The sequence below is a fragment of the Anastrepha obliqua genome, chromosome 1 (assembly GCF_027943255.1).
Source record: "Anastrepha obliqua isolate idAnaObli1 chromosome 1, idAnaObli1_1.0, whole genome shotgun sequence".
In the NCBI taxonomy this organism is placed as follows: Eukaryota; Metazoa; Arthropoda; class Insecta; order Diptera; family Tephritidae; genus Anastrepha; species Anastrepha obliqua.
The window spans coordinates 74,496,881-74,524,270 of NC_072892.1; the positions used below are offsets into that span (position 1 = coordinate 74,496,881).

Here is a 27,390-nt window from a genome sequence, read left to right on the forward strand (position 1 = left end):
CTGCTCGGAAAGATAGCCCTAGCACAACCCTCCACAGTTTGCGGATGGAGAGGTCGGTGCGAATATCAGAGAAGGAAGGGGAGATCTGCTTCAAGATGCTGCTATGCCCTACAGGGAGTTGTCTCCAAAGGCCAAACTCCTTCAATCTAATAGCACTCTGAGCAGCAATGGATTTAACCTGCAGATCCACAAGAATTAAGTGGAGAATAACGTTGAGCGCAGCGGTGGGACATGTTCTACAGGCACCAGTGATGCCCACACATGCAGTTCTCTGCACTCTCTCTAATTTAGTGAAGTTGTAGCCCTTCTGAAGAGCTAACCACCAAACTAGGCAGCCGTATGTCAAAATTGGCAGAACCACTAAGTTGTACATCCAAAGTACGACACGTGGCTTGAGGCCCCATTTTTTGCCGAACATAGATTTACAGGCGTAGAAGGCTATATTAGCCTTCTTAACTCGATTTTCTATGTGCAGCTTCCAGTGAAGCTTGGGGTCAAGTATTACACCAAGATACTTGACTTCCGATGAAAGTATAAGACACTGGTTGTTAAATCTAGGAAGCTTAAAAGGTGGAGGCTTGTATTTTCTGGTGAATAGCATCAAATCCGTTTTGTCAGAGTTGACTCTGAGACCGCTACTGGCGGCCCATCTGCTGAGTGTAGCCAGTGCACCTTCCAAAATTTCAGCCATTACTGATGGGAAGGGACCTGAGACCATCAGGACCAAGTCATCGGCATATGCTACCACAAAAAAACATGGACATATTTGTAAAGAAGCAACATGTTTTAAAATTAGGGAGCCCATATAATATTTTTTTAAATATTCATTTAAAATATTTTAATAATAATATTTTTCAAAAAAAAAAAACATGGACATATTTGTAAAGAAGCAACATGTTTTAAAATTAGGGAGCCGATTTTTCAAGAGGGAGTGAGAAAACTGTTTACTTACCTAACCTTCTATAATTAAATCATGACAATGAGTTATACCTTTATAAAAAAAATAATGAATATTAAAAAAAAGTAAGAAAATTTGTCATATCTGGTCAAAATATTGAGATGCTGTTATTTTGGCAAAAAGTTTATCTTATGCCATATTATATTTTTTTAAATATTCATTTAAAATATTTTAATATTGACCCTTGAAGCTTTTACTCAAATCGATTTTTAAATATTTTATTTTAGTTGTCTCAATGATCTAACATTCTCAAATTCTTATCTCTTAGCGTTGTCTCTGGCATTGGTGGAGCTGCCTATGTTTGGGTACATCGCCGCTATGTGCTCTTCATGCGTTCCAACAAGAAGATGAATAAATTCTTACAAAAGAAGTAAGTATTTGCTGAAGGTTTTTTAATATGGCCTTATAGAAACAGTAGGTATGTACATATATTGTTTTACTACACCTCCCCCATCTTATTACACTTTATAGTCGATTTCTATATCCGGGCTTTCTGGCGCTGCTTGTGTCTACACTCTCATTTCCACTGGGTACCGGTCAGTTTATCGCTGGTGAATTAAGCACACACGAACAAGTCACGCAGTTGTTTAGTAATTTCACATGGTCACGCGACGATCTCACCGTAGAACAGGCGGCCATTGTTACGCATTGGGTCACTAGTTACACTAACATTTTCATCAATCTCTCTATTTACATTGTGTTCACGGTAAGTGGTTCGAATGGGCAAGCATTTAACAAACTCTTAAACAAGTGTCTGTACCTTCTTATATATTTATATGTAGTTCTTCATCTCTATCGTTGCCTCTACCATACCAGTGCCATCGGGTATATTCATACCCGTCTTCAAAATCGGCGCTAGCTTGGGTCGACTCATTGGTGAGAGTATGCATTTGTGGTTTCCGAACGGCGTGCGCTACGGCGGTCGCCTATCACCCATCATACCCGGCGGTTACGCAGTTGTTGGTGCTGCGGCATTTTCCGGCGCCGTGACGCATACCGTTTCAGTAGCGGTAATCATCTTCGAGATGACCGGCCAGATAACGCACGTTGTACCGGTGATGATCGCAGTGTTAATAGCGAACGCCATTGCAGCCCTTCTTCAACCATCCATGTACGACAGTATTATATTGATAAAGAAACTGCCGTATCTGCCCGACTTGCTGCCATCCAGTTCAGCGATGTACAGCATCTATGTTGAGGATTTTATGGTAAGAGATGTGAAATACATCTGGCATGGCATTTCGTATCAAAAACTCAAGGAGGTGCTGAAGACGAATAAAACGCTTCGATCTCTACCGCTGGTCGATAGTCACGAGAATATGATACTGCTCGGCTCCGTACAACGTTACGAATTGATCAAAATGATTGAAAAGCATATCGGACGTGAGAAGCGTATGGAGGTGGCACAAAAATGGCAAAAAGAGGCAGAAGAACGGTAGGTAAATTCGAGTAGTGCACAATAGTCTGGTAGTGTGTGAGGGCGGTGAAAGCATAGACTTAGTATTTATTAGATACAAATATACTGAAAGCAATACTTTTTTATCCCTATTGTTTTGTCCCCTAATCTCTAGTGCGCGCGAAGAAGAAAAGAAGAAACAAGAAGCCGAGTTAAAAATGCGTCGACCATCGCGTTTCGAAGTTCTTCCCGCTCCTGATATACTGAGTCTACGGCAAATTGCGAACGATGAAATGTTACCGGCCAAACAACGCCAAGAATCCCTGAACAACAATTTAGCACCACGCAAATCCATTTTGAAAAAGACAAATTCATTTAATCTAAAAACATTCGGGCCGACCTCGCCGCATAGCCCTAACATTACTCCATACACCACCATAACGGGCACAGAACATCGAATTCGTTCTGCCTTCGAGGCGATTTTTCGTAAATCAAATACACTACAAGATGTCCACCCGGATCCAGATGCTAGCAGCATATCGCCGGCTGTGAGCGCCAATGAGATGTCACATGTACAACGTGTGCCTAGCATCTCGAAGAAGGTTCAATTGGTAATGCAGATTAAGATTATTTTTCTTTATTTGTGCTAATATTTATTTGTGCTCACCAATTGCGCCATCAGTATGGAATGTCTTTCTGTTTTTAATGCTCTGTACTTAATTTGCGTTTTTTTGTATCATGTTATTGTTGTTGTTAAGTTTTGACATTCTATTCCTTCTGTGTTTTGTATAACGTGAAATTTCATTTTTTAATTGCTTTGGTGCCAATTATGGGCATTTACTAATTTGCTTGGGTTTATTTCTTCTCCACAAGCAAGCACAAAATACTGCGAAGTCCACGGACCCAGATTGTAAGGTAAAATGGAGCTTCGTTAATCGCTACTAATCATGTAAAGCAGTTATTTCCGATCTAAATCTCAATTTCTACCACAAAAACAAAATCGCGGTTTTTATTTTCAAATAATAGTACAATATTAGTATTACTCAAATCGGATAGTAATAAGTCTCTTTAGAATTTTAGAAGCATGCTAGTCGTAGGAGATAATAAGCATTTGACACAGTGTCGTAATATAGAGATAATAGTGCAAATGCTTTAGGAAACTTTAACCCAAACAGTGTTCCCATCCTTTCGAGCAATCAACGAAGCTCATATTTCGTTCTCCAAAACTATAGCGTATGGGTCAATGGAACTCAATTCTTTAAAATCTTCGCATGCGTTCATGTTGCTTATCCCAATTTGAAAGTCTTGAAAATTTAAGAATGTGAATTGCAGAGATGGTATAAGAGAGTATTCTAAACTTATTAACCACATCTACAGCGCGACATATTTTAAGCCGGGTTTTCATTATGTCGTTTTTATGACAGAGTGCCATTCTTTTGAAAACACCTGTTAATATTAATATGGGTAATTTCGATTTGAAACCAAGATAAAATGCTGAAATGAAAAAACTTAGCAATTCGTTTCAAATCCTATCTTCAAAAAAGTTCAGAATGAAGTTACGCAGTACGCAAACTGTTTCGAAAAGTATTTTAAGTAAAACCAGCGTTGTCATTAGGCAGATTTGTTTTATGTATTACAAATATTTAATTAAATTTTCAAATTTGTCGTTCGGTTTTGCGAAAAGCTAAAAACTATGTGAATAAAAATAACCTAAATTAAAACAAATATGCCAGACAAATATTATTTGTAAACTTATAGAAGGGCATTTACGTGCAAAAAGTGCGTTCCGACAGAAAGTTAAGCTGGCTGCACAATTATTACTATACTATATCACATGATTCAATAGTAAAAGGTTGTATAAAGTTTGAAAACTGATTTCGGTTGCTAATTATTCCATTCCATTGATGCAATTTTAGAAAAGGAAAACAGGGCATACGTTTATCCCCTCTTTGAAAAGGTAGTAAAAATTGAGAAAAATGCCAAAGTAAATCATGGAATAATTTTATGCCATTTTATGAAAGCTACTTAATTATTTATATTTTTTAACTTCACCATTCCCTTGGATTTCCCACATACATATATGTTATATTGTTACGAATTCATGTTTTGTTTTGGTATCTCTTTCGCTTGGTGTTATTTCCAGCCGGTTCGGGAAGTTTCTCGTTTTGTTGCGCTGCCCTCCACTTAAGTCTGATTACGCAACAAATCGCGGGATTCAAATGGAGTCAATCCTTCCGGGTGAACTACTTTGACTTCTGCTGTCCAGTTTTGCCTTGCTCTATACGGTACACCACATCGTATGGATCTTTCCAGAACCGGAAGCCTTGAATCGCTTCTAAAGATAGTCCTTGCAGGCGATTGGGCAGTGGGTTCGTGGGCACTTGAGCGATAGGCCAACAGGAAAATTTCGATGTGTTTGTCCTAATTTCGTTGGTACTTTCCAACTATCTTTTCTCCGAGTCACCCAGTTCTGCAAAAGCACCTCAGAAATGGTTTTCACCTCATGCTTTGGTAGAGCGTATACTTTCAGCCCCTTACTGATACATATTGCTTGCCGGAGTCACTTGTTGCCGACGAGCTTGCCAGGAAGAGGTCGACAAAAACGGTTTCAGCTGGGCCCTTCTCAGACATCGGTGTAGCTTTGTCCGTTGTTAAAGGGAAACTATACAATTTCTTTTTAAAAAAAGCGCAAGACAGATGGATGTCTGTCTCATCGTGTGCTATTTCGACAACACTATGGCCCCAATGCGTAAGGTGATGGGTATACCTTGCCATTCAATTTCCAAACCCATTGCGGTGTTTAATGGTCACTGGGTGATCGGTACTCATGCGGAGAAACTTGGAATTCCGCACAACCCATAGCAGAAGCTGTGGGGATCCTACAGAGAAAGAGACTGTTGAACACTTTCTCTGCAAATGTCCGGCTCTGGCGGATGGGCGCTTGAGATTCCTTAGCGTGCCCTTTGGGGATGACTTGAAGAAATTATCTAGCCTAGACCCCTTTTCTCTCCTCCACTACATGAACAGCACAGGATGTCTGTAGAAGGTTTTCTCTTGCCAAAAATTTTTCTTTGCACACGCCCACATTATGGTATCAAAACAGCACGTAAATGCTACTTCAAGTGTGCCTGTGGCACTCTTGCCATTTTACCTATCTACCTACCCACTTGTTGGAAACAGACCGCAATATCCACGGCCACTTCCTCAAATGGTTTCTAGGTCACACCCTAAAATCCTTGAATGCTGAGCCACTCTAGTGTTAATAGCATTTACCGTTCCGGTTGATGCAAACGTTTTGCTAGACAACCCTTTCTGGTCCTTGCAACTTTAAAGCCATTAATCCATTTCCCCGCTGAACAGCTAAAAACAGTCGCTGTTAAAACGCTAATCGGCGAGATTACTTTCCTTTCAAATGTAATTATAAGCAACACTTGAAAATCAGAAGCGAAAGCTATAGGGCGGTATTCAGCCGTCAAAGGAATCTATCTTAAGGCAAAAACCGTCATGTACATATATACATAAATCATTTAGATATACTGTATACTCGTACGTCTATTAAAAAATAAAAGTGCTGATAATAAATACTAATTATCTCTCCTTTTTTTCAATTTCAAATCAAAATCGTTGGGCCCCCCGTGAAAACAACATTTTTGTTAATTTGCGTAGCCTCCTTTGAAAAAAAGGTGAATCCGAGTGGTTTTGCTGTAATCTTCTACAACTTCTCTCCATTTCCGTGTTGTTCCCCTTTTCGATTATCGATGTCGAAATCATAATTTTGCAGCCTTTCAAACCACCGTGAAATTTGTCCTTCTGGATTCTTGAACACTGGAGTAACCATCTCAATGTTGCTTGGTCTGTTCTTAACTGAAATCATTGACCATACAGGTATTTGTGGAAATGTTTTAAGCACTCAACTACAGCGAACAGTTCTCGTCTAGCCATGCAGTAATTCGTATCCGTCTATAGTATATGTGTTAGCGTCTGTATCCAGAACGAACTTTTCTCCTGCGACTGGATACGCTTTTAAAAGCGCAGTACAAAGAAGCTCTTTCAGCTGCGGACCGCTTCCCTTTGTTCTTTGTGTCACACAAAAGCGCAATTTCACTTGGTGAGATTGTCAAGTCTCCGGGCAACATTTGGAAATCGTGGAACAAAACGACGGTAATATATACGCAATCCTAGGAAACTTCGCATATCAAGCTCACTTCTTCGTCATGGTCAATCTTTTACTGCCTCTATTTTCTCTTCGTCTGTGTTGACGCCTTCGGCCGTCACTTTATGCCCCAGATATGTGACTTCTGTTTTAAACAAGGCGCACTTCTTCGGTTTCAATCGTAGTCCCACGGAGGCAATGTCAACCAGATAAATCAAACATGTTTTCCAGTGGAGTCCCGTTTGCACATGTTCCATCAGGTGTTCAAAGGTTGCTGGTGCGTTGCATAATCCAAAAAGCATTACAGAAAACTGCCACAATCCATCTCTTATGGTGAAACCTGTCTTTTCGCAATCGCAATCCTCAATTTCTCCACACCAGTACCCACGTTTTAAATCCAGAAAACAAGGATATTCATGGTAACGGGTAGCTGTTCTTTTTCATTACAGCACAACCGGTAAGCTTTACGGGCTTATTGATGGCTCAATAACTCCACTTTGCTGCATATCTTGTCTTAGCTGATTTGCTTCTTCGTGCTTTCCTGGAGCAAGTAGACGTGAGACTTGACGAATTGGTATTGCATCTCCACTGTCTATTCGATGTGTTACGATGGCAGTTTTTCCAAACTTTCCACAATTACCGTCGAATATGTAGCCGTATTTCTCCAGCCATCTCTTAGCTTTCATCCTCTCTAGCCCTTTTACTTCATGCAATCAAATCCGTTTGAAGTCGGGGTTTTTTCTGCTTCCTTGAATTCTTCATTTTCCTGTTGTGGTCCGTCGCAGTGGAAAGACAATTCGTCCTTGGTTAGCTACGTGGTATACTGCAATTGTGTGCAATAGACCAGTCTTACCGCAGTTGTAACACTTTATACTCAGAGAGGTACGCTCTTCAACTTCAACCTGATGGACTTTGTGCATTGGCTTGCTCAAGAGAACTGCTATTTCCAAAATCAGTGTAAAATACACTGTCAAAGCAAACGTCCCATTCGGTGTTAAGTACTGCTACCCGCTTCGTGTCTGGATCTCATACACCTCTTTTGAATGTTTGATTTACATCTTTTCCACAAAATCTGCATACGCCAAATGCGCCAAATGCTCGTGCTTGCAACTCTGCTTTGTTTCCAGAAGTAAACTAAGCCCGCTCTTCCGATTCCGTCTTAAGATGCTGAATCTTAAGTTCATTTACCTTTGCCATTCTCACGATCCTGTTCTATAGGACTTTATTCAACAATCACACTTCTGACACCAATTGTTGTTTTTTGTCCAAATAAAATTTCTCACAGTACTTGCTTTATTGATTATTCATTTTATTGCTTTACTTTTCGTTTACACGCTCATACGCTCATAAAGTTTAATTATTGCTTCATTACTGCATCAAACTTAATAAGAAGAAGCTATTCTAATGGAAGGACTTTATGCAGTTATTGGAATAGACGGATTTTTTACAATTATTTAATGATTGATTCGACATACTAAATCAAAATTATAACATTTTCATAAAAAAAACACTATCTCCATTCTAAAGGGTGGTTAAGTTTCAAGGGCCGGTGTTGATTTTGAATAAAATACAATTTTTTTAGGATATTATTGGCATTTCGCTTTATTTTGTTAATATTGGTATGGCTCAATTACGTGTGGAACAAAATATCGGTCAAATGGCCGCCACAGCCTCGGCGGCACACCTCCATCCGATGGTCCAAATTTTCGATGTCGCTGAGGCATAATTGAGGTTCTATGCCGTTAATGTGCCGAATTATCTCATCATTTAGCTCTTGAATTATTGCTGACTTATCGACGTACACCTTTTCTTTCAAATAACCACAAATAAAGAAGTCCAATGGTGTCAAATCACATGATCTTGGCGGCCAATTGACATCGCGGCGACGTGATATTATTCGGCCATCAAATTTTTCGCGCAAAAAAGCCATTGTTTCGTTATCTGTGTGACAAGTGGCACCATCCTATTGAAACCACATATCGTCCATATCCATATCTTCCAATTCGGGCCTTAAAAAGTTCGTTATCATCTCACGATAGCGAACACTATTCACAGTAACTGCCTGACCGACCTCATTTTGGAAAAAATACGGCCCAATGATGCCGCCGGCCCATAAACCACACCAAACAGTCACTCTTTGTGGGTGCATTGGTTTTTCGACAATCACTCTTGTGATTGGTAAGGGACTACGTACGTAGCATAATGCTTGAAACAGTCACCGACTACGTAGTCCCTTACAGCAGTCCCTAGAGAGCACACAATTGAGCAAAACTCATCCCGTAGAGAACAACTGCTTTCTTTTAGTTACATATTTACACAATACATCGGTTTGTGTGCATATGTGTTTGGTTGTATCTACACAATGTTGCCATTAATATTTTTGCTTACACACTTTTTTACACATCCGCGTTATCAATTAAAATTTTTCATTGTTTAATAGACCAAAGCCAAAAACCAACAAATGCAAATAGTTCATTTATCTATAATTAACAGTATTCAACATTGTTTTTAAGTTATTTGAACAAAAATTAAAATTTTTCGAAGTTTATTTTGTAAATAATTTCGAAATATACTGCTTGGCAACACTGTGTGGTGAGAGAGCAATCAGCTGGACGGTTCTTTTTTCAAAAATCCTGCGATAAAATCTACGATACTACGATAATAAATAATTTTTCATTTACATGGGGTTCTCATTAGTTTGATCGTAACAGCTGACAGGGGACTGCGTTTACGTCGGTGACTGTTTCCAGCATTACTCTAGCAGCATTCTTCGTATATGTATGGGGAATGTAATGCTGCTACAACAACAACAACAGTGATAACGCTGTCTATATTTAGCACGCATTTTTTCATACACTTTAGTTCATGCTAAAAGCGATACATTTTGAAAATGTCTAACCATAAACCATCACGAATATTATTTAAACTGCCAGAGTATAGAAATCTACTTAGGTCAGAATTGGAAATTCTGTTTGCTATAGTTTGAGTAGAATATATTTGTTTAACTTTGCAAATATTTTGTTTACAAGCCATCACCTCCGAATTCACCGGATAGCATACAGAACAATAGATTAGTAAGTATAATATAAAATCAACATAACTAAACTGATATTTTACGCTTTTTTTTGTATTAAAAAAGTCTCAAATTGCGCCAAATTCTCCAGGACCATCAAAGAAACAAAACTCACTTAATAATATAGTAAGTACGAAAAGGAAAAAAATGAGGAATTGATGCAATGGGGCTGAAGAGGTGTTTGTGCTTAAAACTTGTTGTAAGATGATGAAATCGTCGAAGAAGAATGTGTTTAAAAAAGGGGTATTCACTACCGCTAGCAGATATGCTGGCAAAGAAGCAAAAAGCGAATTAGCTCTTTAAGAAACCAAAATACATGAATGGCTAATATGATGCTACTTTTGCTCCTTTCCCTTAAAACAAACTCCAAATACAAAATAGCTTTGATATATACTATTAAAATATACTTATATATAATACAATGGAGGACTGAAAGAGCTAGGGGTAGTCAGAATTTTGAAAAAAATGGATTTTTTTTTGCCATTTCTGAAAGTATGATATCTTAAAATATTGTGTGAAAATTTGATCTGAATCCGACACATACTTTTCGAGTTATTCAACAATTAACAAAAGGAGCGTTCGAGAACCAGTAGCAAAACTTTAAATGCGTTTTTCTCAAAACTATGTTTTTTGAACTGGTGATCACTGTATCTTAAAAACCGTTTGGTACATTTCAATAATATTTATACTGCTTTTGAAAAACATAAAAAACTAGTGCCTGATGGAAGGATTTTTTTTTTCAAAAATTTAAATTTTTTTTAAACAATTAATTCTCGTTTTTTTCGAGAATCTGAAAAATATTTCCTGAGGCCACTATATTGTTAATTTTGAAAAAAAGGCTTCGACCAGGCACAAGATTATCTATTAATAAAACTAATTTCTCTTGTCCGATTGATTTTAGATGAATCTCCAAGGACTTGTGATGATCACGGCAAGGGACTTTTGGAGAAACGGGCTCTACACAAATAGCGATAAATTTTACAGTTATTAATTTTTTTTTGAAATTTTACTAAAGTCAAGTCGGAAATGATTGAAAATCCTCATTTTTCTCCTCTGACTACTTCTAACCCCTTAAGTCTACATATACCTAGATGCACATTTTCTTATTTCCCAGAATTTATGCAACGATTGAAAAAAACTGTTAATGTGGTTTTTTTGGAATCCATATTTATTTATAAATTTACAAAAACTAAATTATTTTACTTGCTTTAAAGCAAAAAAAAAAATTAATAAAATAATAAAATAAAAAAGCGGTATGACAAAAGTATACATTAGGCCGGGTCGATTTGCGGGGAGGCAAAAAAATCGCCCATTGCTTTGTGAAAATCATATTCTAGGGATCAAAATAAGAAACTTTGCCGAAGGAACCATACCTGAGACAGAGACAGCAATAACAACATTAACGGCGTAAGCTATCACCTTACAGCCCACCGATTCCAGTATTAACAGAAGTTTATTTACAACTTCGTTCCATAAAAACGGTGAGAGGACTCCACCTTGCGGTGTACCTCTACTTACCAATCTCCTGAGCACCGATTCACCTAGTTCCGCTTCAATGATTCTGCTATTTAGCATTTTGCCAATGAAGCCTACCAAGCCCGGTTCTACCCCAAGATCAGTGAGTGCTGCAGTAATTGGCCCCCCCCGCCCCCCCCCCCCCTCCTTCAACATTGTTAAAGGCCCCTTCAATATCAAGGAAAGCGGCTAAAGAACGTAGGTTCGAATTTCGGTGAAAGACCAAAATAGAGAAAAGGTGTTTTCTAATAGCAGACGCCTTCTTTAGGCAATGGCAAACCGCTGTGTATATTTCTGCCATGAAAAAACTCTTTATAAAAAAATATCTGCCGTTTGGAGTCGGCTTGAAACTGTCAAGACGCACATCACAAATAGGAGGAGAAGCTCAGCCAAACACCCAAAAAGGGTGTACGCCCTAATTATGTATATATAATATATAGTACATATATATAAGAGAGGAAATTTAGATTGCATTATTTGAAAAGTCAAATTCTCCGCTAGCCATATGATACTTAAATATTTAATGTTTTAATAAGTTTTTCCGGAAAAAATTCTGAATTTAAAATTTAAAATCTATAGAAATCAAAAGTAAATTGTAATACAAAAATTTGTTAAATCGTTTAAACAAGCATTGAAGTTATGGAAAAATCGAAAGCCATCGTATACCCTCTCGGCCCCAGGCTCCTAAAATAAATACATACATATGTTTACGTTGACAATAAATTTGTACTCATGACAACCTTCCTTAAAATCTTGAATAAGAATAAGCGCCCACGAAGCTTAAGTTCATCGCCAGTCAAGGCCAAAGTTAAAACAAAATTAGCTAACACAAGATGGGATGACACCATTCTGCCACCACCACCGAAAAAAGGAATACTTCGAAAGTCACATTCGACCACAGAGTGTTCTAATACCAAAGCAAGTGCGATCAAATGGAATACTTTCACGGATAGTACGAATTCGGATGAATCAAAAGTAAAAACAAAACAAAAAACATATTGTATAACAATGTTTATCCAGCCCTGAATTACTAGTTAAGAAGCTAAGTTGTAGAGTTGCTTGGTGCTACTCGCTTTACATATTTATATCAATGTATACGCTGTATGCATGTATCTACTATACATACATGTAGTAGATATAGTAGTTTTTATTATTATTACTTATTACTAGATACACAATTTACCCATTTCACCGAATAATTTTCATTTTTTGGGCCGAACTAGGCATTTTTCACATTTGGTACAGCAAGTTGGCATGCATCTAGTATCACCAATGTTAGATAATACTAGTTTACTGCTAAAAAGCTACAAGAACACAATTATAAAATTCCTATGTAAAATGGGTACTGTTATGTAGTTTTCGAGATAAAACAAATAACGGTTTTGAATTAAAGGAAAAACGTAGGTAATAAAATTTTCTAATTATTGAAGAATCCCTTAACCAATAAAAAGAAGTTATATATTATATTTCAAGATATACACAAAGTTAAAGCAACAGTTTTTTTCTTGCAAATATACCGAGTGATTTTTTAAGAGCTATAGGAAAGTTTTTCAAAAAAACAGACGTAAAATTAAAAAAAAATGCATGAAATTTTTATTTAAATCGATAGTACAGTCCATATAATTTAATGTTTGAAGATTATTTCATGCAAATGTTGACCGCGACTGCTCTTCAAATGGTCCATCCGTTAAGTCCAATTTTGGCATACTCTTTCCAATGCTTCGGCCGGTATCTCACAAATAAATGCTTTAATCATCATATCATTTCACTCATTGTTGAGTAACAGAGGTCCAATTGCTGCGAACGGCGACGAATCGATAATTGATGGTCATCATTAACACTGGCCGATACAGCTGCAGTATTTTCTGCAGTTCACACTCTACGTAAGCCTGTTGGTGGTTTGATGTCTAATAATGTAAATTTGGTTATAAATTTAATCACAATAGCTCGAATAGCCGCTTCAGTGGGTCGATAAAACTGACCATAAAATGGAAGAAGCGCTCGATAAACTTTCTTAACAGAACACGCATTTTTATAATAAAAATCAATGATTTGCAAGCGTTGTTCGTTTGTAAGACGATTCATGGTTAAATTATAGACTAAACTGAAGATGTTTGGCAGTGAAACAAAACACGAAACGTGCGTCAGCTGATAGAGCTAATAGCTAAAAAATCACCCTTTATAAAAACCCAATCTCAAAAGTCCAGTTAAATTGTTATAATACGTTAACATAAAAGTAGATAATCCGTAATCCGTATTTAAAAAGCGCGATTTCCCATACAAAAGTTCTCTCCCAAAATCTGAGAAATAACCCTAGATATAACGATACTTTTCGACATACAACCCTGTGTTTTCTGAGTTATCGATAATTATTATTACGAATGTGAGGAGAAATATCAAAATAAAAACTAAATGAAATGGATGCCGGCAAAGAAAACAGATCTGTAAGCGTAATTCTAATAAAATGTTTGTTAAATATTATTGATTATGGATTCATTTTACAGAAAAAATCGTGTGTCCATAAACATTTTGTCCTCTTATTACTTATTATAAAATTTAATATAGAATATCCCATGCGCATTGCTGCTATAATTTTATTCCTTCCCCTTGTATTTTCTTCATATCGTTAATAATATGTAATTAAAGAAACCAAAAACACCGAAATATTCCACCAAAATAATTTCTATGAAGAAAGACCTCTCAAAGCAGTATTGACAGCTGATAGTCAATTTTGCAGGTAATCTGCCATATGTGAACAGGTAGATTAATTTGGTGGATTTATAGGTGATTAATGAATATGTGAACGTATTATTAGAAATATAACAGAAAACGATTTTCGAAAATTCTTTTTCTACTCGATTCTTGAAACTAACGTACATATCCATAACAAAATTAAGGTATAAATTAAAAATAGCCTCAAATAAATAACCAAATAGCTTCGCATTGACGATAGTTAAGTAAAGTTCAACAAATAGTCCACACAGAATCGGTTTCTGTGATATCATTACTTGATTCTCACAGTAGCAACTTACTTAGGGTAATAAATGCACGGCGGCCGCCGTAGCCGAATGGGTTGGTGCGTGATTACCGTTCGGAATTCACAGAGAGGTTGTTGGTTCGAATCTCGGTGAAACACAAAAATTAAGGAAACATTTTTCTAATAGCGGTTGCCCCTCGGCAGGCAATGGCAAACCTCCGAGTGTATTTCTGCTATGAAAAAGCTCCTCATAAAAATATCTGCCGTTCGGAGTCGGCTTGAAACTGTAGGTCCCTCCATTTGTGGAACAACATCAAGACGCACACCACAAATAAGGAGGAGGAGCTCGGCCAAACACCTAACAGAAGTGTACGCGCCAATTATTTATTTATTATTAATAAATGCACGCAATAGCATATTTACAAACAAATTTCAAGAACAGCAAGAATGCTGGTATCAAACTTGAACCACTTTGATTAATTTTTGTTAGGAGCGTTGTCTTATTAGTTCTATCAGATTTTAGAAGCTCAAAACAATTGCAAGATTGAAAAATGATGACCTAACATCGTTGTGGAAGACGTAAAATTCAATATAATCAGCTTTGCTGTAAAAAATCTATAATGTTTTAAAATGGCATATCATAATTTATGCGTAGGTACATAATTATGCATACTATTGCATACTGGAATTTATGCGTGAATTCTGGTTTCATATATATCTGGTTTCAGGTATATATCTGTTACACAGGATTTACTCTGTAAATTAATACAAGTGTCACGGAGGATTCCAATGTATTTATTTTATAATAACAATAATTGCAATCAATGAAATTCATGTGGTATGTACATTCTGTCAAAAAATTATCGGGAATTGTTCAATAAAACGCAAATTAATGGTTTAATCATCAAAATTTATTTTGTCGCCTTCAAAAGAGGCTCCATTCGAAGCAATACACATATACCAACGATTAGTCTAGTCACCGAACTACCTTTTAAATACGTTTGAAGAGATCTTCTTCAGGTCCGTCAGCGAATTCTCCTTAATGGCCTCTATCGACTCAAAGCGGCGTCCGCGGAGTGGCAATTTAAGTTTTGGGAAAAGGAAAAAGTCACAAGGGCTAAATCCTTTGAATACGGTGGTTTTTCGATGATATTTGTCGAGGTTTTCTTTCCACAAATTGGGTCGTTTCCTATGCACATTCTCTCTCAAACGTCGGATAACTTCCAAATAATATTCTTTATTTATCGTAGAACCATTTGGAACAAATTCCGAGATTCCGAGTGCACAACTCCATGATAATCAAAGAAAACGAGGTTTTTTGGGTTTCGGCTCATGTGAATAGCGCAATTCAGCCGCCTGTTGACTGGTTTGCATGCTCATATAACCACGTCTCATCATCTGTTATGATGCGCTGGATAAACGTTGGGTCCGAATTCACTTGCTCAAGCATGTCTTTAGCCACCTTCCTCCGATGAATTAAAAAAAAAATTCAACTCTCTTGGAACGAGCCGAGCATCCAGGCGTCTCATGTTCAATTAGTGGTGTGAAACGTTGCGAATTGATTAGTGAGACATGCTAAGGCCACGAGCTACCTCCCTCAACCTTAAATGATGGTTTTCCAGAAGCATTTCCTTTACTTTGTCGACGTTTTTATTCGTTGAAGACGTTGATGGGCGACCAGATCGTGGCAAATCTTCCACGACTTCCCGGTCTTCTGCAAAAGCCTTATACCACTCGTAGACCCGTGGTTTTGATAAAGCACATTCGCCATAGACTTTCTGCAACATTTTCAACGATTCGGCACACGAAATCCTGCTCAAAACACAAAATTTAAGACAAATTCTTTATTCGATATTTTTATCCATAGTGAAAATCGCAGAGCACACCTGCGGTTGACTGATATAATTAAATACCAAAAACAAGCTAATTGACAGATCACGCTCAAACTCAGCGACACTATAGAGGACAGTTGTGCCAACATTCCAGCAAAAAAAATTTAGACATATGCGTAACGCGCGCTTTTTAAATGAGCGATTCCCGATATTTTTTGACAGAATGTAATAAATACAATCGTCTTTGTTGGCATAGATAATAAGAAGCGAAATTTTTTCATTATGTGTGAAAGCGCGCCCAGGAACTCGTTAAAATACTTGGCAGTATTGTCAATCCCAGATGAACAGCGTTTTAATTATTTTTTTTTTATTAATAAATTCAATTGATTACAATATTTTATGTGTTTATTTAATTTTTTTTTGTGTTCATTACTTTATTATTATTGTATTACTTTTGTGTTTCAATCTTCAAATAATTTCATTTAAATATCAATTTTTAATTTTTTTCTTATTTATGCGTTTTATACTGTTTGTATGTAGGTGTATACGGGTGATATTTTTTTTTTTGTTTTTGGTGGGTGAGGTAGGGTTCAAAATGAATTCGCACATGCAACAACGGTCGTCAACTGCGTCGTGTGATGTGGCCACTAAAACGATCCCTTCTCTTCTTCTGGGGAGGCACACTTCCCGGGACTGCTTTCTATATTCCATAAAGGACCAGTTCTATTCAGCCACGTCTGGGTCCACCATATATGTAGCCAGCCTTCATGCTATAGGTTCGTCTTCTTGTATCTCTGTATGTGCGGCTTCGCTTTGTTGCACTGTGTCGAGGTCAATATTTTTTTTTTCGTAGTACGTACTCGATGTACATATTTCTTTGCCGTGTTCCAGCTGTCCTCGCACTCTCTCGTGGCCTTGGCCAGGTTAGATAACGTTCTATGAGATTCTCGCAGCGAGGTTAGTTGCTTGGTCTACCAAGGTGGTTTTAATTTTCCTCTGAGGCGAACAACTAGACAATTAGCTGATAAGGAGCTATTGATTGATTTACTTACCTGATTAACCAATTTATCCAGCTCCCCTCATATAGAGGGGCCTTTAAGGCTAATCTTTGACATTAAAGCTCTTAATTTATAATTGTAAACTTCCCAGCCGTTTTTTCGTATATTTCTAAACTTACTAATTTAATTCAATATACCGATGGTCTGAGAACGAATTTTCGTTTAAAACTCGCCATCTCTTAACGTGGTTAGAAAATATGTATGTCAGAAGAGATATCCAAAACTTCCTCTCTGCTCATTGTAACAAAAGTCGGCCTGAGCACAAATTCAAAGACTAATTTTGTTCTTCAACATAAAGTCAAGTAATGACTCACCACCATCAACGTCCTCCTCCGAGATCTCTCCACCTTCAGTGTCAGCGAGGAGATCATCTTCGTTGAAGAGCAGTCCCACACTGGTCAGCCTCTCAGAGGCAGTTGAGCATTGGCTGCTGATAAAACTAAATAGAACTGAGTGAATTATTGAAACATAACATTTTTATTGAAAGAGGATAGTCAGGAAGAAAGAACTAAAATATTTTTCATTTATTAGGAGACCCTATCACCAATTTACTATCAAAAGAACACAACGTGTACAACAAATGTTTCTTAAATATGCTCTAAGATCTTATAGTTCCCGATTGTTATTAATTAGTTCAAAGTCGCTTAAGGGCAGAAAGTCGATTCTATCTCTATCATTTGTGTTTAATTTGATTCAAGGGGACATTGGTGGTGAGTTTCTTTTGCAACGCATTAATTTTTTTTTCAGGTGAAAACTTAGCAAAGCTCTTAGCTTTTTTATATGAAGACATTCAAAAAAAATTACGAGTCCAATGCACCTATTCCTCGGACTCTGCACGAATTTAATGAGATCTCGAATATTATATATGTAGTTAGATTTTACAATAACTAAAAATAAATTTTCTTTTTTCAAGTTGTATTTTCGTTTTATTTGTTATTATATTAATATATTGTTTATATTAACACTAAGTCAATAGTCAGTAATAACCTTTTTGTTTTTTGACTATTAACGGAACCACAATAGGCGCCACCTCATTATTCTCTCCATCGTGGCATCTCGCCATCTATGCTTGTCGGAATCTTAAACGATATAAGTGTACTCGTAGTATATCTGGTGGCAAAATGAGGTTCATAATTTAAAAAGGGTTAACAATTTCTGTGGACGGCTTCTCCTATCGGCGCATGCTTAATGGCTATTTTCCATATTTATATTCTTATTTATATATTTCTTGTTCTTATTTAATGAGAGAACATATTTCCTTCTATACATACATATGGTTTCAGCGAGACGTCGCTGCGCCGCACAAGGCCAGAGGTACCATGACAATAATACGTGATTTCTTCCCTAACAAACTGATAAGCCGTTCCAGTGACAAATCCTCGCCACCCAGGTCGTCCGATCTTACCACTATGGACTTTTTCTCTGGGGGTACCTCAAAAGTAAAGTCCATAAAACAAACTCAGCGGCCATCTCAGCTATGAAAGAAAATATCGGTCGCGAGGTTAACAACATCCCAACATTTTGAAAATAAAATCCGCTCTTGCCGTTTATTCAAATAAACTTTTATCATTAGTACTTCTTTTTTAATTTAGGTTTTAATTTCTAATTCTGCCACCGGACACTCTGTATATATTGAGGTTAAGATCATTTTAAGAGTAAACGAAAATATCACAGTACATTACTCTGGCATTAGTTTTATTACTTTTTTATTCTCCCTGTTTTTTTTTTCTTTTGAGCTATCTTTGTCGGTTTGCGTTATTGTTAATTGTTATATTTTATGGCATTGTGTTTTTTAGTAATTTTCTAATTGTAAAAGTTTCATTACGTGTGCTTTTTGTGTTTTATTTATTTTTTTAATAATATTTGAAACTTTGCAACTCCTTATTCCACTTGGACATTACTAATTTCGTTCATGCTTCAAATCTTATCCTTCGGACTAAATACTTATAATTTATAAACCTTTGTTTTACGAGTATTCTTGTAGATATACATACTTCTGGACACGAATAACTAAAGTACTTTTTCTTTCTTTTCTATACGCCACACATCCTTCGTTTCCTACACTCCTACCATAATTGTATACTCACAACAACGTAAATATATAAATGAACATTTGTATATAAAACCAGACAATGAGTATGAAAAAAACGAAATCGGTAACTTTGGTAGGTGTTCTGTACATGTATATGTAAATATAATAATATACTATATACATATATGGTATAATAGTAGCTATAAATACAAAAACAAGAACAATTAGTTAAAAGCAGTGAAACGATAAAAAGACAAAATACTTACGCCATACCTTTGCAACTTTTTAAAGGTTTTTGTTATAGTATGAAATCGAAAATTTACGAAAACATTTCCTTATCCCATATTCAACTTCGTATTTCCTTTAGCCGCGTGAACGCGTGATCGATATGTCACCGGAAGATCAGAAGAAATGGGAAATGGAAGAAATGTCCCAATCGATCGATTTAGAGCAGGCCAATGTAAATATTGATCCATCCCCATTTCAACTGGTTGAGCGGACTTCAATACTCAAAGTGCATTCACTCTTCTCAATGGTGGGCATAAATCATGCCTATGTGACGAAAATTGGACGGCTTGTGGGTGTTGTGGGACTCAAAGAGGTAAGTTGAACCTCGATTTAATGTCGATAGTCACAGAACCCAATGATTATTTTATTTATTATTAGTATTAACAATTCTTTATACAATGTATGGAATATCCCATTAATTCTTTTATTTCTCATGAATATTAAACATTTTTTGTTCCAATGCTATATATTTTGTCTCGTTTTTTGTTCACAATTGACAATTTCAGACCAATGTAAAACATTGATTTTTGTGCTTTATTGCTTTGTGTATACCTAGTTCCAAAGACGTCAATATTTCTTAAATCATATTTTTGTACTTCTCCTGCGTTTTAAATTTTGTGAACTGAGTTTAGTTCAAATCTTTATTTTATATTAAGCCACTATTAAGTCTGTAAATTTAACTTAATTTCATTCAATATATGTTGCATGCCCTTATTGTGCAATTTTTGTAATGTTCCCATTTGTGTTTGGTTGCAGTACATATACATACATACAATACATATAATATGTGATTGTGGAACAATATTTAAAGTGTGGTTTAATTACAGTACCTGGCCATTGAATTATGTATGAAATTTTGAATTATTATTACTGTCATTACCAATATCTTGCCATTTACTTTCGTTCCTTGGTACCTATCTTCTAAGTATGACTTAAACCATTCTAGCCACGTCTCGAATACCTTATTTGGACATTTTTTAACAAAATATCTCTATCAATCCTCTCAAAAGCCCTCTTGAAAACTTTCAAATGCTGTTTCAAAATTTGTTCCTTAGCAAGCGGCAAAAAACCACCATGGTTTAATACTAATTAGGTTAGTGAACTTAAAAAGCAGAAAAAACAAAGCTTTTAAAAAGTCTAAAGCCAGTAATTCAAATAAGTTGAGGAAGGAGGGAGGGAGTTCAACTCCTTTTACAATTTTTTATTCACGCAATATATGATTTCTATTGAAACGAGACTAAAATCCAATCCATCGAGGTTCAGGCATTACATTAAAACCAAAAGAAAAACTACGGGCTTTCCTGCCAGTTTAGAATATGATGGAAACGTTTCTGATAATACCCAAAGCACATGTGACTTATTTGCTAAATTTTTTCAGAAAGTGTGTGATAGATATAACATTACGTTATTTCATACCCTGCCAGCTTCACCTTTGCAAACTATCAGCTCCTTTGAGATTAGTAACGATTATGTGCTTCTGGCGATTTCTAAACTTAAGCCCAACGCTAGGTCAGATAGTGAGGGTTTCTCACCACATCTTTTTAAAACTTGCGGCGATTTACTAGCTCGACCTTTTTATTGATACTCAATATGTGTTTAAACAGTGGAACTTTTATCGATTCATAGAGACTTTGCTGGATTGAACCAGTCTATATATCAGGTGACCTGAATGACGTCTGTAACTATAGGCCTATTGTCAAGCAAAGCACTATTGCTAAGTTATTCGATCAACTAAATCAGGTTATATCACATTGCCAACATGGATTTTCCCCCGGCAGGTCTACCTGCTCCTATTTTGTTTTAGCTACAAATCAAGTCATAAGAGCGTTTAAAAACTGTTCCCAATTAGACGTAATTTATACAGAGTTTTCGAAAGCCTTTGACAAGGGTGACCACTCAATACATTTTTATAAGTTGGAACACAATGGGATTGGAGGAAATCTCTTAAAGTTCTTCGCCAGTTTCGTAAAATATAGAAGACTATTCGTGAAAATTGGACGCATTGTGTCTTAAGTCATAGTCAATGCATGGTCTGGTAAACCGCAAAGAACTCATTGCGCGCCATTAGTGTTTACTATTTTTGTAAATGACTTACCTAAACATTTCAAGTTTGCAAACTGTTTAACGGACGATATAAAACTCCTCCAAGAGGTACATAACTTAAAAAATAGCCAAAACTCGTTGCCTTTCAAAATTCGTGCTCATCAAACCATTTATTTATGAATATGAATAAATGTTTTATTTTACAAATTAAATAACTGTATCCTAAGTAGGAAGTGGGAAATGAAAGATCTTGGTATTATTTTTGATACCAAACTTTCATTCACTAAACATATTGATTATGTGATATCTGCAAAGCATTTGCAATGGTTGGTTTCATCAAAAGAAATTCCACTGATTTTAAAGACCCTCAAACGTTGAAATCTCTCTTAGTACAATCTCGTATTGAGTACTGTTCACTAATATGGAACCCATACTATGAGGTTCATTCGAGGAAAATCGAAAACGTATAAAAGATTTTCACAAAAATAGAGTTGTTTAAAATGGGCAGGCAAGATTATTCTGCTCCGTATATAAGTCGCCGTAAATTACTTGGCTTACAGTCATTACATGATAGGCCAATATACTTCTCAATAATCTTTGTCTATAATATCATTAATGGTAATATCGATGGTGAGGAGTTATTAAGCCAATGTCAAAACCATATTTATTTTTATAGTCTAAGAATTAATCGTTTATTCAACACTTCTAATAATAGCACTAATTATGCATTTAATGAGCCTCTTATGCAATCTGCGCGATTGTGTAACAATTATTGTAACATCATGAACTGTAATGATAATATTGTAAAATTTAGGCTTGATCTGTTTACCATATTTAATTAAGTGAATTAGTCTGTAAGAAGATTTTTTTAGACTGAAGTAAATAAATAAATAAATGGCTATAAATGAACAAACTTAAATTAATTGAAAGGAAGAAACAACAACAAAAATTAACACAATCAAATATCTTGGTGTAATTATTGATAAAGAATTGAAATTAAGCATTCACATTCGAAACTTAAGCATTGTCAATGACAGCAATAAAAGCAGAAAATTTCATGATTACACCTAACTTTGAATATTGTTATGGTGGAACATATACATATGTGGTATGTATACATATATGTTCTGCAACCAAACACAAATGGGAACATTACAAAAATTACAGAATAAGGGCATGCGACATATATTGAATGAAATTAAGTTAAAGTTACAGACTTAAAAGTGGCTTAATATAATATAAAGATTTGAACTAAACTCAGTTCACAAAATTTAAAATAAAAATGCACCAGTGTATTTAGCGGATAGGATTGAATACGCAGGAGAAGTACAAACATATGAGTTAAGAAATATTGACGGCTTTGGAACTAGGTATACACAAAGCAATAAAGCACAAAAATCAATGTTTTATATTGGTCTGAAATTGTCAATTGTGAACAAAAAACGACACAAAATATAATATATAGCATTTGAACATAAATTTGTAGTATTCGTGAGAAGTAAAAGAATTAATAGAATGTGTGGAATGTAGAGTATTGTATATACTAATAATAAATAATAATAATAAGAAATTAAACAGAATCATTCGCCTCTCTCTGTCAAATCCCTTATGACGTAACGGCCAAAGTTACTTTCACTATTTTGCTTTGGATGGCCAAACCTTGTAGTCTATCATCCTTTCTATAGATACATAACATATCTAATTTATAATTTAATCACTCGATTCGCCTTTTCAGCTGCGCAAAGCCATTGAAGATATCAATAGCAATAATTTCGTAGTTCAAAATCAGTTAAAAGATGATGTTGAAGCCGATCATCGGTCGGCAGCTGAGAAGCCGCTGCTGACACCACCCTTACCGCGGTCACCGCATTCCACCAGTGACAAAGAGGTGAATACGACTGTCACCTCCATGGATTCGGCACTGTCACATTCTGATAATTGCTCCGACATTGAAATGGAGCACATGAAGGGTGATAGTAGTGGTGAAGAGCACCAACAACCACAACCACAACACAACCAACAAACCTACACTCCAACGGAGACTACTATGCTTATAAATAACACATCAAATGAACTATAGCAGACACATACCAGGCATACAAATAAATTAGGTAATAAAAGTGAATTTGTAAAAAAGAGGTAAACTAAACTAAATTGTATTTAATTCGATAGTTAGTAATTCTCTAATAATTGTATCGGATGTTACAAACAAACAAAAAACTCAATAACTGCATGATTTTTTAAGTTTAGAAGATAATGACAAGTTATTAGAGTATTTTTTTCGAAAGACGTGTTGTAGTATTATATTAGTTTATAGTACGTAAAGAAAAATTATAAATCCGTAAGCTTCGGTTTGGCACTTATCAGTGTTACGAATTTGTTATAAAAATAATTAGGCGCGCAACTAAGTTCTCGCTGTTTTTTTTTTTTTTGGTGAAAATACAACTTTATTTTGAAAACTTATTACAAGTGAATCATTGAAAGTATTACCCATCGCTGGCTACTACTTTTTTCCATCTTTCTGGTAGATCTCGTATGCCATCGCGATAAAACTGTTCATCTTTTGAGGCTATCCATGGATCAAGCCATTTTTTGATATCTTCATATGAATGGAACTGCTGGTCAGCTAGACCATGTGCCATCGATCCGAACATGTGATAATCGGACGGCGCAATATCTGGAGAATATGGCGGGTGGGGTAGGATTTCCCATTTCAGTGTTTCCAGGTAGGTTTTAACGAGTTTGGCAACGTGAGGCCGAGCGTTGTCATGTTGTAGAATCATGCCTCTCCGCATATTGCGGCCGCTTCTCGCGCCGTGCTCGGCTCAATCGCATCAATAGAAGTCAATACCGATCCCCAGAGATAGTTTCGCTTGGTTTTAACAGTTCATAATAAATAATACCTACTTGGTCCCACCAAATACATAGCATAACCTTCGTAGCGTGAATATTCGGCCGAGCCGACGGCATAGAGGCATGACCGGATAGTCCCCATGACTTCCTTTTCTTTGGATTGCTGTAATGAATTCATTTTTCATCACCCGTCACGATGCGATGAAGAAAACCCTTCATTTTTTGCCGCCGGAGCAGTTGTTCACAGGCGGAAAAGCGACGTTCAACATCCTTTGGTTTTAACTCATAAGGAACCCAAGTCCCCTGTTTCTGAATCATTCCCAAAGCATGCAATTGCTTGGAAATGGATTGGCGGGTAACTCCTATTACTAAAGCAAACTCTGCTTGCGTTTGACACGGATCCTCATTTAGTAATGCCTCCAATTCAGCGTCTTCGAAGGGTTTTGGCCTTCCTTCACGCGGACGGTCGTCAATACTAAAATCACCGTCTTTGAAGCGACGGAACCAATCTCGGCACGTTGCTTCACTTAAAGCAGCATCTCCATAAACTTTTTTAAACGTTTTTTCGAATGAGAGAGGAAAATCAAGACTTCCCGCAAATGACGATTATTCGCAAAACCAAAAGTATATGATACCAAAACAAAATCACTAATGTGTCGAAGAAGTTTGCTTACCATATGTCTAAGCTTGGTTTATGACGTTTAGGTTGTGTTAGAATCGACTAGCACACACTGCTGGCGGCATCTATTGACAAACAGCTGGAACTTAGGTGCACACCTATAAAATTATTTATTTAAATTAAATTTGAACTTAAATCTATTAAAATATATATAGAGATTTTATTTCTACATATTTTTTACTTCGTTCATTTAATATATTATACTTAAAAACAAAAATATTTGTGGGCAAAAAAAGACTTGCATGAAGCCGCAAAAGTAATCTCCCTCTTGGGAAATTAGCTTGGTTTAGAAATGGAAATATAAGACGTCGTAACATTAGAATCAGAAAATTTCTTAACTTAATAAAAAAATAGATTATATAAATGTGCAAATCATAAACAAAGCCGATCTTTACACCTTGAAATTTAGCTGACTAGTTTGCGCCAACCCTTATAACATACATACATACATTTACCATCTGAGTAATGAAATACCCAAGAAATTTGAAATTTTTTCTGAACATTATTTAGGTATTTTTTTGTTTTGTTTTACGTTAGAAGTTCCGTTAGTATCAAGATTGAGTTTTCTTTAAAATTTATCGTTAGGTTTAAAATAACTCACACATTTCCTAATCCAATATGAGCTTGAGATTTACCATCAAACTTCTCACGCTTGAGTTTGCAAGCTTAATTACCATTTATATAATCGAAATATTTACTTATACTACAAGTAGCAAGATAATATCCGCTTCTGAATTAGAAAAAGAGATTTACTGGGGGCCGTTTTTTTTAATATCTGATGAATATTGTATTAAGCCTGACGTATAGTTTACCTACCTGATAGTTTGTATGACAAAAGACGCTCCAATCGTTCCATTATTTTAAATAATATTCATAAGATGACTCCAGTCAATTAATTTATTCCATTGACTGTTGTGAGTTTTTGTTTTGATTACAAGATAATCGATAGCCCATCTTCCAATAAACTTTATTTGAAGTTATTTGGCAGATATGTACTAAGCGGGCATTAAGAAAATGCCTATTAAGCACAGATTAGTACTCTTTATCACTGATAAAATGGCCTTTTTTCTCATCTACTCTGCAATATCTTAGAATATTTCTGAAGCCCGACATTATGGACATTGGCAGTAGCAAAGCGACTATTTATTTGAAACCACACTTTGGAAAAAATCAGCAGTTTATTTTTCTGGCATATAAATTCAATGGTACTTTAATGGTATATGAACTCAACCTTGTTCTTGCACTCAAATTAAACGCTTCCACATTTACTTTATTTGTTTTAAAAATTCCCGGATTTCTTGACGAAAAATTTGCAGATTTTCTCTTCGAACATTTTTAAAATAATAAATTAACGAATTTGAAAGACATAAAAAAATTAGTGTGATATATTCCCATTTTATCTAAGCAACTGCCCCTTTATTGGGCCAGTACCAAAAAGAAGCGAAAATAGGTTATTTTGACAAATGTATTAGTGTAAAATGTGTTAGAAGAAAAACTTGCCCCTTCAAAGGATAATAAAAGAACTTTTTACCCTGTTTAGCGGAATTTCATTTTTAAATAATTTTATTGTTTACTTATTTATAACTGTTTATCTGAACGTTGCGGCTGCCGTAGCCGAATGGGTTGGTGCGTAACTACCATTCGGAATTCACAGAGCGCACGTAGGTTCGAATCTCGGTGAAACACAAAAATTGAGGAAACTAATAGCGGTCGCTCCTCGGCAGGCAATGGCAAACCTCCGAGTGTATTTCTGCATTGAAAAAGCTCCTCACAAAAATATCTGCCGTCCGGAGTCGGCTTGAAACTGTAGGTCCCTCCATTTGTGGAACAACATCAAGGCGCACACCACAAATAGGAGGAGGAGCTCGGCCAAACACCCAAAAAGGATGTACGCGCCAATTATATATATATATATTATCTGAACGTTGAAATTTGTAAATTATTAATAGACATAAAATCTCAAGCAAGGAAATTATTTTTCACCAGACTACTAATTAATTAAAAAAGATACCATATTTTGATAAGTTATTACCCCTAATATATGTATATACATGTAATATTAAAATAAGCAGCATATAGTGATTTTGCATACCTCTATTTGTATGTATGTATATATAAATGTAACTGAAATCCAAATGTGAATAGTTTTGAAGTTGAAGGTTCTAAAAAAAAATAGTTTATGAATATATGTATTTAATTAGAAATATAATTTAAGCGAAAACAAAAAACGAACATTAATAAAGAAACACAGAAACCTCAGCAAAGAGTATTGCTGGTCGAAATCTTACATTACTTTTGAATTTCAGATTTTGTTGCTACTTGTTAATTCAAATACACACCTCAAGTAATTGAAATGTGCGGAACGGTTTTGATAATTTTAAATTTTTTGGCAAGTTATTGCTAATCAAACTTATCTCGAAATCTATTGGTCCTAGACAAAATTTTGTTAACAAGAATTGTAGGTAAATCACTAAAGTTTAGTAAAATATATTTTAAAAATGACTAAACTTAATTTAAAAAAAATTGTATAATA

General features: G+C 35.8%; 1 protein-coding gene across 5 annotated transcripts in view; it reads left to right on the plus strand.

Annotated features, from left to right (window-relative positions):
- The window catches only part of LOC129245405 (chloride channel protein 2), a 142,273-nt gene extending 116,683 nt beyond the window's left edge, over positions 1-25,590 (plus strand). For 2 of the 5 annotated variants that reach the window (XM_054883556.1, XM_054883537.1), the window contains exons 8-14: positions 1,227-1,328; positions 1,430-1,664; positions 1,741-2,393; positions 2,530-2,965; positions 19,092-19,127; positions 19,362-19,595; positions 23,061-25,590. In XM_054883556.1, coding sequence (XP_054739531.1) covers positions 1,227-1,328; positions 1,430-1,664; positions 1,741-2,393; positions 2,530-2,965; positions 19,092-19,127; positions 19,362-19,595; positions 23,061-23,405 — 2,041 coding nt within the window. In that variant the 3' untranslated portion in view covers positions 23,406-25,590. Of the gene's footprint in view, positions 1-1,226; positions 1,329-1,429; positions 1,665-1,740; positions 2,394-2,529; positions 2,966-3,227; positions 3,270-9,536; positions 9,582-9,646; positions 9,707-11,863; positions 12,071-19,091; positions 19,128-19,361; positions 19,596-23,060 lie in introns of all 5 variants that reach the window. The other 3 variants (XM_054883566.1, XM_054883547.1, XM_054883575.1) reach the window with 2 other exon arrangements.
- The last annotated feature ends 1,800 nt before the right edge of the window (positions 25,591-27,390 follow it).